The 10,406-nt window shown below is 38.8% G+C and overlaps 1 protein-coding gene across 3 annotated transcripts in view; it reads right to left on the bottom strand.

Moving 5' to 3' along the window:
• LOC138029622 (protein capicua homolog) overlaps nt 1-4,175 on the bottom strand; it is a 21,190-nt gene extending 17,015 nt beyond the window's left edge. The window contains exons 1-3 of one of the 3 annotated variants that reach the window (XM_068877322.1): nt 4,105-4,175; nt 2,638-2,666; nt 1-1,700 (exon numbers count right to left, since the gene is read on the bottom strand). The exon at nt 1-1,700 is cut by the window's left edge and continues 393 nt beyond it. In XM_068877322.1, coding sequence (XP_068733423.1) covers nt 1-1,700; nt 2,638-2,666; nt 4,105-4,112 — 1,737 coding nt within the window. In that variant the 5' untranslated portion in view covers nt 4,113-4,175. Of the gene's footprint in view, nt 1,701-2,637; nt 2,667-2,933; nt 2,981-4,104 lie in introns of those variants that run through there. The other 2 variants (XM_068877320.1, XM_068877321.1) reach the window with 2 other exon arrangements.
• Between the last annotated feature and the right edge of the window lie 6,231 nt (nt 4,176-10,406).

The following is a 10,406-nucleotide window of genomic DNA, read 5'->3' as shown; positions in this document are numbered from 1 at the left end:
GTTTTGATCCTTTGCCCTACATAAGCCAAGTGGTTCATTTGACTCAGCAATCTCTCTCAAAGCTTCCACATTACACACTTGTTGTTTGTCGATGCCATCCCCACTTTCAGTTGATTTGTCGTGGTCCTGACCTTTCTTGCTAGCATCTTGGGAAAATGGTACAAATGTACTGTTCGAGGTCAGAGGTAACGGTTGAGCTGGTATTGGAGAGTACATCACTCTTCCTGTTTTATCCCTGGGCGGTGTGATTGCTGATGGTGCTGGTATCGAAACATGGCCAAATGTCCGTTTTGCTGAAATGGCTGGAGGTGTGCGAGGTATTGGTGAAAGTGAGCGAGAAGTCCCAGCAGGTGGAGAAATAGGAGAGAAAGTTCTTTTTGTTGGGGTGACTGGGGATAGTAGCATTGGTAGTGGTGAGATTAGAGATGAAGCATTACTAGCACGGCTGCCAGACTCATCACGACAGTGAATACCCGAATCAGGACTTACTGCATTTGATAAAGACATTCCATTTGAGAAGAATGGTGACAGGAGCTCCACACTTGAGGATCTGCCCGAGTGTGGTGTAGCAGATGCCCATGTCCTGACTGGAGTAACAGGCCGATGCTGACCTGGGGTTGAACTTAGATTGCTAAAAGAGCCGTAAGGTGATGGTGATGAACACTGACCAGGGGATATGGGAAAGGGAGTTGCAGGAGTAGCACACCGTGAATTACTCAGACTAACAAGAGATCGTGCTGCCTCTGCCTCTTCATCATTCAAGTTGGCATGACTGCCTGCTCGCTTGTTTGAAACCTCTCCTTCTACGCTTCCTTCACTCTCGTTCCCAGATTCCCATGTTAGTTCTTTTCCTTGCAGCTTCCCTTTTTTCTGGCCTGGTATCCCAATCCCCTTTGTCAGTGATTTGCCTTTTAAAGATAGATGCCTGGAGCAATATCCCCTTCGCTGTGACTCCTTGTTGCATCCTTCCCTAGAACACAACCTTCGCCATTGCTTTCCATTGAACTTTTTACGAACACCATTTTCCATCTGCACAATGTCCCCCTTCTTGTATTTCTGTTGTGTTGGTGTCGGTGTACGTGAAACTATGTTTTCCATACCACCAACACTCGGGGGTCTTTTGTTTGTCCTCTTAGTAGCTTTACGACATGAAATTGCACCTTCAATTTCCTCATCAGATATTGCACTGTCAGTGTTTTCATCTTCCAAAAAGCGTTCTGTTTTCTGGGTATTTCCACCAGGGGGCTGACTGGCACCAGGAAAAGTTTCTTTCTTAATTACTGAACTATCAGTATAGTGTATATTAATTACTTTTGAAACATCACAGCCGGCGGCCACTTTTTTCGCAGAAGGAGACTCATCAACGCCTTTCTTTCTCTTCTGCGGTGATTTCGCTTTGATAAACTCTGAACTTTGCTCACTGGAAACAGCTGGCGTTGCACATTTCGGAGGGACAAAGGCATCGCGGACAATATTTCCATTTGAAAGAGATCGCTCTTCCTTGGAATGGATGTTTACTCGGTCTGATTCACTTTCAAGTTCTTGCGACAGATTTCGTTTGGCTGAAAGCTTTGACAGCTGATTATTTGTATTCAAAGTTGTTTCATCTCGCTCCATCGCTTCATCCTTAGTGACACATTCTGCTTCATTCGATTTCCTTATATGTCCACGTCGCATCTTTCCCCTTCGATTCATAATTTCTGGAGAAATAGCAAAAAACTCTAGTGTTACAAATTGCCTTCAAACGCATCGTAGGATGAAAATAAAGATCCGAGATAAAAACCAATTAAATTCATAAATATGCATTGTTGTTTCCAACTTTGAAGCGTCAATGGAATAAAGCATTTTTTCCAACATGTCAACAGCAACACGAGAGAAATAATTATCGCAAAATTTAAAACACTGGGCCGGAAACACAGCGTTTTCTTTCTGTATTTGGAAATGTGATTGCAGTAATTATAATTTTTCGGAGTAAAATTAAATTGGAGAAGAACGGCATGTCTCTTGCTACAACATAATCAAGAGAGATGGGTTTCCACTCACGGATACAGTGAATGTTACAAATTCTCGTCAAAAAATGATTCACAAAAAAAATTCCCAAAAAATGTTTGACAGCAAAACAAGGTCAATACAGATGTATCTGAATATTGCATAAACATGAAAAAATTGTAGAAAGGGAGCGAGTTGGAAAGAGGATGGAGAATTAAAAAGCGAAAGCAATCGATTCGCCGATTTCAGGGCAAATTTATGAAAAAACAAGGAAAGTTTCGATGCGGCCGCAGTGAAAAATTGAATGCAAACTATCGAACGAAATTTCAAGTCGAGAACTTACGATTGTCGTGGAACATGTTCACCGAAGAAAATTTATGAAAACCAGCTGACAAAGTCCTAGTTATTGACGGGGTACTCGTTATCCTATTTCGCTTCAGAGGCGAATTTGAGTTTTAAAAATGATCGAATCTTCGATCAGAATTCACGAAAGGCTGTAATTTTGTTAACAGAGCGGAGTGTCGGTCAATTGCGCTTGGATTGACGAATACAATAGACGGCTCGTGAATGGAACAAAACTACACCTTACGACAACTAGTCCAGACATGCCCAGCCGAAAGAAACACGTAGTAAAAATTTCGAGCTTACCTTCAAAGTTCAGGATTTCTTCGGGACACCTACAAGATAGATAAAAAGAATAGGTTAGTCAATCAAGGAAACGTAGAACAAAGTCTAACAAAGCCACGATTTCGATACACTATGTGACAGACAGCCAAAAAAATTTACGTGGTATTTGCATATTGCGAGATGATCAACACAAGCGAAGGAGCGGAGCGCACAGGCGATCGGCGAAGCCCCAGGTTAGTTAAAAGAAAGGAAATCTAGAAAGGGAAACGAGGACTCTTAAATTGCAAGAACTTGCTAAGCTACTGCGCTGTACTTACGCGATCACCAGCGCTTGGTGGAGAGATTTTGGAAATAAAACTGGAATTTGCTTGGCAATCAGTGAATGGACTAGTTCTTGGCGCTGATTGGTCAATGTTTCAGTTCATTCACATGTGTGACATTTACGCGTCGAAGTTCCAAACATGTCAGGAACCAATCAGAGAACATCTCTTACATGAAGTCACGAAAGCGTAAAACTCGAAATTTTAAAACCGATCAAAAAAAGAAAATTACTGTTCAAATTCATTCAAATACGAAATTTATCAAATCTGGAGTAAAATATTTATTCGGAACGCTGCCGTCGCAACGGAAGGCTTACTTACGACTGAAGGACAGCTTGTCTAAACATGACAAGTTGTAATTATTCGCGCAACATGAATTATCATAACAAGCCAAACAAGGCGCTGAAAATAAAAGAAAAAAAACAACTTTGTGTCATCAATTTTGCGAACGTCATCTTTTGAAATGAATTTGAAATATACGAAATTGATTGATTTTCTTTCATAAGGAAAACTTTTGCTACTGTTTTAAATGAAAAACCCGTTTACTTTAAGCTCGTGTTTTTAGACGGTATATTGTTTCATTTCATATATACATGCAGTGTATATGTATGTTTTTTCCTTCTTTGTCTTCTTGAGGTTTTCTCTCATACCGAAGCATGGACATAACCTTCCATTAATCGCAAAAAACTCGTGGTTTTGGGCTGCTTTCACATGCTGTGAAAAGCTGAATAAAAATCGTCAGATAATGGCTGCGTATGAAGTATGATTTTCAACTCCCACTGTGATTTTAAAAGAAAACACTTTTCGATGCACGAAAAAGGGAATTTATTTACCGGATCAGGCGAAATCCTTTTGTCAAATGAAAGGTATCACCTTTATTCCATCTCGGGTTTATAATACAGTCAAAATATTTCAGCACAGTAAAACAAAGTCAATAATTTAAAAAAAGTGGCTAAATTTTATCCTTGATTGAACGAGGAATCCTCTCTTAGGGTAACTGTTCTTAAGGACTTTCAGAAAAAAACACTGCACTGCAATATGAAAGAAGTAGCTACTCCTTCTTGATATGCTTCATTTCATGGCTACAAAAACTTGAAATGGTTGTGTGTCTTATATACATATATATATATCGCACGTGTAATACATGCATTCGAATAATTATACCTACCCCGACATATCTTTTTCGCGACTAATGAAAAAAAAACCCAGGAGTTTGTGTGAGAAATTCAACCTGATCACAACTGCTCTTTCGTTATGTCGTACTTGCTGCTTCAGTTTAAATATACTGATAAAATCAAGCAAAGAAGCGTCTTTATACTGGTATAATGGGTTGTTTGTGTACGCAAGTGATTATATTTAGCTATGACTATATCTGACGTTAATTCGAAAATGGGTGGCTTTGTTATTTTGAATATATGGAAACTGATCGTTGACGACAACTCGCTCGTCACGCAATGTTTTTCTCCACTCTTAGCTACTCTTCAGTCTCTTCTCGTCAAATACTCGAATCCAAGGAAATTCAGGAAATCGTATTTCTGTCGCTAAAGTGTCAACCAAGAAACGGCTTTCCCTGTCATCCTTGTTTTTTTCAATGTAAACCCAAGCGAAACTTAAATATTATCATTTTAAAATGTAAATCCCACCATTACAAGTTTCCTGAATATGGAAAAAGTTGAACCCCTGTAAATGTGAATCACATTTATGCCATACAAAAAATGAACGAGCATGATTACCTGGGACACGACAGTGTTGAGAAACGATTCCCTTCCTTTTTAGAATGTTTCTTTGGTTTAATATACGATAAGCTTCATGAAATTCGAAAAAAATGTGGTTTAAAGAGTTAATGCTTAATTGAAAACGGAATAAATTAAAGTATTACCTTGACCTATAGTCTTAAATCAATTTTCCTTCGGTCATCAAATGACTTGAATAAATTTTGGGTAAATTAATAAAAAATGTCGGGAAAAGTAAACTGGCGTTTGTTAGTGGAATGGACTCAGAAATTCGTTTATCATCCAAAACGCGAAAGCGGGTTTTGGAGGCTAAATATATTTTCAAGGCGGGGTTAAATCATTGACGAAGGAAAAAAATCGACTCATAACTAATTTATGGTTTTGAAGTTTAGCGTCAATATTCTAATTATTTCCTTCACTGTAACTTAAAATTGTACATAACTTAGACCCTATAATATGTTTGGTTTTTTTTTCTGTGTTTTCATTAGACCATAGTTTCCTAGAACGAACGAATGGTATGCAGCTTAAGGAAGAAATCAAATCTTAAAAGCTGAAGTAAATATGTGTGTGTTTTGATGTTGTTGATCAGAAAAAATCAACATGGAAGAGTTTGTAATAAATGTTGCAATTTGCTCCGCTCAGATTCTTTAACTGTAAAATTGGACAATACTTGTATGTTATATCTTGATGTTCGCGACTCGAAGCCAAAGTTTTCAAACGTAAAGAAATTACTAGCTGCCTAGGTAATGCAAATATTGTCTTGGGTTATTGTCATTCTGTTATTTGGCATAACTGAATTCCAATTAATTCAACGTCGATAAACTCGCTTAAAATCAACATTAACCCCTGGCATTAGAGGAGATTTTCGTAGAGGGCGACAATATTTCAAGTTAGACGGCATTTTATGATGATACAAGTTAAAAAACCGTGTGCTTTTAACTGGTCCATTCGGCAACTGTCCTACTTTATTGCCAGGACTCAAATTGTCAAAAGTGTATTGCACAAGATGTATATTTTTACCCCGGCCCGTCAAACAAGTTAATGAAGAGACGAGCTTTTTTGACTGATAACTGGAAGTGTTTTCTTTCTTTATTTAAAGAAAGTTTTCTCTTAAATCAAGACGTTGAGAATCAAGGAACCTCGCGATTAGTTTTGAGACAAGATGACAAAATATTTTCCAGTTCATCATACCTGATGAGGTCAGCTTTCTAGTCCGACAATTTTCGATTTACTCAAATCGGATAAATATCAGCTCTCTTTTGCTGCCAAACAATATTTAAGTGTAGCAAGGATAGTGCGATAATCTTGCAGCAGCACTGTGCAACATGGCTGTCGGTACACCAACCGATTGAGGGACCGTGTAATTTTGCCTTCATTTACACAGCAATACAATTCATAGATATGAAGAGATGAATTTGTTTGATAGCGAGATGGGAATACTCGGAAAAATCCGAGTCCTCCTTGGAGTCCAACCGACGACCTTCCGATGACAAGTTCGGATGCTATACCACTGAGCTAGTGGAGACTCGTGGGAGTTGTATCAGAAATGTAGAAGTGTGCATGTGCATCAGCTCTGAAATTCGGTACAAAATGCTTGTGGGTCATTCTCGTCACCAGAGCCTCGGATCGCCCCAAGACTCTGGGAAACTCAATGTAGAAGGACATGCGCCGTAGGGTTGTTATAGCCAAACATTGGCTATTTGAACTGAACCTTACGGCGCCTGCTCACTCCTCGTGCTTACATGAATGCACCAATTAGAGACGCTTTTGATTGTTCTTCACAAAAACCAATGAGAAGACACTTTGTTTCAGGGTTCCCCAGAGCTCGTCTCTCCCTCAGCCAAGAGAAAAGCTCCGGGGTCGAGATTGGCTTGTGGGTCATATACGTCCTCTGTACAGGCCGCGATTCTTTAATTAGGTCAGCACCGGAATTGGAGCAGTGGCAGTGAGAGTCCATTTGTGCCATTTTAGAACCCTTGTTCCCAAAGGCTGCGATCCACTTTGTCACTAACCGTTGCCCTTCCAACGTTGCTCTATTTTTTGAGACTACGCAGAGAGTAGCCGGAAGTCTATGATTCGGGGACAGCTCTCAGAAACCCAAAGAATGCCGTCATCGTAGTGTGATGCTCACGTGTTTTGTGATTTGGATATTGCATTCACAACGTTTTTTTAAAATGATTTTAAAACGCTCAAAAACATAATATTTGTGGAACTAGATTTATCTCAACCAGACGTCAAAAAGAAAAAGTGGACTATAGTTTTATAGCACATTAAAAATAAGTGAGTGATTTGACCGATTATATCTTAACTTTTCTTTAACTAGAAGTGGAGTAGGGATCAAATTGGGATTAAACCATGAAAGGATATCTCTGGTAAACATTTTTCTGAATTTGAAGTGTCTGTTCGGTGGTTTAGCTGTGTTCAAATTAGATAATGAAGTGAAAAAACCCGCTGTCATCAGAAGATTATAGGAAGGAGATCACGTCTGTTGACAGTAAGATGCTATAGTTTTGAGAACTAGTGGTTTTGATGACATTCGTCGAGAGATTTCAAACCACTCTTACAACAAACGGAAAAATTTAATCTAAAATTTGCGTTTTGCTCACGATTAATAAACTTCAGTGGATTTCAGCGCATTTTATTCTAATTCGTTTCAGCTATTAAGCAAGAGACAAAACAAGAATATTTTCAAGGTTTTTTTTCTCTGAACCGCCTGACACGCAGAGGCATGCCATTTCAACAATTTTAAGCGGAAGTCATCTTCAGATGATGAGAAGAATCATGTGTTGTCTTGTGGCCAGTGTATGCAAAGTTGCTTCTTGCCTCCCACCGCAATCTTGCCAACTCATTCTGCAACTTTGTTCTTGATACGAATTATTCTCTTCTCCTTGGAGAAAGGATATGCGGTGAAGAACTGTTTCAAAATAATATATATCTCTTTGGCACGAGGCCGATTCAATAGTTTTAAAAGAATCCTTGGTTTTTTCCAAAAATGCAGCCGAAGTCCTTATCCGTCCAGGGAAGTGTCCTGATCATGTGAGTATTGACCAAGTGGTCACAATGGCGGTATCACTTGAAACGTGAGGTGCGGCTTAGGCGTGGTCAGTCCTGTGACACGATACGCTGAAAAGCTTGTGCCACAGCAGAGATTTTGCCTTATTTGCAAAATGGTACAAAGACCAACTCGTGATCAGTTTCAGCGCAGTTTGAGAAGGAGAGCCTTTCTATTAAAACGATTTTACAATGTCACCGCTGAATCAAACGCAAATGTGACAAGAATGAAGGAGCTGATCACCTCGTGATCAGTTACAGCAGTCTTTCTATTAAAACGGTCTGATCAGCATCTAATTTCTCCTTACAACATCACCTCTAAATCAAACAAAGCGTATTTACTCGATTAAATGCCGCGGAGGTAGTTAGCACTAATTGGGGACACTGTAAACTGAATTAAACAATTAACGCAAATCAAGTCAAAATGTTGGTTTTTGTGGAGAGAGGAAAACCGGAGTACCCGGAGAAAAACCTCTCGGTGCAGAGTAGAGAACCAAAAAACTCAACCCACATATGACGCCGAGTCTGGGCCACATTGGTGGGAGGCGAGTGCTCTCACCACTGCCCCATCGCTGTACCTCTTGAGTGTCTCCCGTGCGACGTTTATTCAAGGGCAGGGTTTATTTCAAAACCACATTTCTTTAATCGGTGGCAATAATTATGGTAGATCATTTGCAATTATTACTTAAAACAGAAACATGTTTGAAGTTAGAGAGAGGTCGGCCTTGATATACCGGTATAAAATTCTTGTCCTTAACAACGGAACTGCACTTTTCCTTCCATCTGCGGCGTTTATTCAAGGGCAGCGTTTAATCGAGTAAATACGTTACATGTCATGGGAATAAAAGAAAGCATCAGCCAGGAAAAATATTCCCGATTTTCTTTCCTTTTTATTTGGGCAAACACCAATTTTAGTTTCCTTCTAAAATCATACACATTTCAACACGTTTAAAAAAACATTGAAGATCATTTTCATATGCAAGGGCCGGCTGAACAATATTGGAAGCGCCGGATCTTGGGAGATCTAACCAGCAAATAATTTGTAGATTTAAAACAAAATAATACTGCAAGTCTGGTTGTACGATAGCAGCATGTAGAATTGAGGACTTCAGAGCACGACTTTTCTCTCCAGGTGTTTTCGTTTTAGATTTTAATGAGATATGAATGCGTATGTGAAAAATTTTATTTTTATCTCCTTCGTAATACTTATAGAACAAAACATAAATTACTAAATGTGTTAATGGTAATAACGTATTGAAAACAAGCTCCATCCAACTCACCGAAAAAAAAAGTTGTGAATTGTGTCTCTTTAAGCCGCAAACCAGTTGTCAAATTTTAGTCTCTTTTATTTTTTGAAATTGAATGGCAGTTTGACACATTTAACAGAATAACGAGAAGCAATATTAGTAAGGATGGTAGAAAATTATTAGGCCATTAGGATGATTTGTAAAAGAGCACACGTAAAAAATCACCTTGCTGAAATTAAAATAATCATAAAAAATAAATAAATAATATGTTCTTTTTCAGCAAACGCATTAGCCGCTGGGAAAGATTTAAGATAAATACATACATATTTAATAATCCTAGAAGCTGGAAGATAAGACATGATGTTAAGAGGAAGACTGGAATCGAAAAAGAGGTATATACACAGTAAGAATAAACAAATTAACATAGCATAACGTAAATTACAATACTAACAAAATAAACCCCATAATGGGTCTTTCTGCAGGTTATTATCAGCAAGGCACTCCTTTGGAAGGAAGGCATTGTCTCAGCGTTCACTTCAGGACTGTTTCATAACAGGATAATACGAAGAAGAAAGGAAATTGTAATATCTGAAGAGGCCCGTAGGCGGGTACGCCATAGGGGAGATTCTCGTCATTCTATCCCCAAGGCGGTGACTTTGCACATGAAGACCCTATGAAAGAAGGGGGGGGGGGGGGTGCTGTTTGGAAATTTTGAATTGAACCTCTAAGGAGACTAATCTGGGCGTGGCAAAGGTTTCTTTTGACCTCTAAAAGAGAGCATAATTTATTTAAAACGTATTAAGTATATGTTTTTTGAGTTCTTCGCATGCAATCCTACACAAGACTTTCAGGGCTACATATTATGAAGGTGTTTTGCCCAGAACATCCTAAGTGAGACGAAAATCCGAAATTTACATCCCCAAGCGAGACGACGAGCATCCCCTCTTTCATATGCGAGTTCCCCCTCCGCCCCACCGGGATTCTACGTTTGTCAGTCTAGTTTCGTTTATCATACAAGACTTGTTCAGTTGCCATAAGTAAAGCCTTTTGTATTTTATTTATGTACTTTTTATTCATTCATTCATTTATTCATATTATTATTACTAATTTATTTTTGTACTGTTATTGTAATTATCTATTGTAAATAGCATCTTTATTTTAATTATCTATTGTAAATATTAGTTTTCTTGGATTGTAAAGCGCCTTTGATCATTCTATAAATGTTAAAGGGCGCTATATAAGTAAATAAATTATTATTATTATTATTATTATTATTATTTCCATACGATCTGCAACGGTCTGCGACACGATCGCCGATAGGTCTGCGCCACGTCGCAGACAAATGCAAACATCTGTCCCCGCCCGGGCGTCTGCGGCACTCGGTCTGGATGATCGGGAAAGTTGAATCTAGTTCTACTTTCCCGACCAATACGACGCTT

Source organism: Montipora capricornis, chromosome 13 (genome assembly GCF_036669925.1).
Source record: "Montipora capricornis isolate CH-2021 chromosome 13, ASM3666992v2, whole genome shotgun sequence".
NCBI classification, from domain to species: Eukaryota; Metazoa; Cnidaria; class Anthozoa; order Scleractinia; family Acroporidae; genus Montipora; species Montipora capricornis.
The sequence above is the reverse complement of the archived record's forward strand: the minus strand, read 5'-3'. Positions and strand labels throughout refer to the sequence as shown.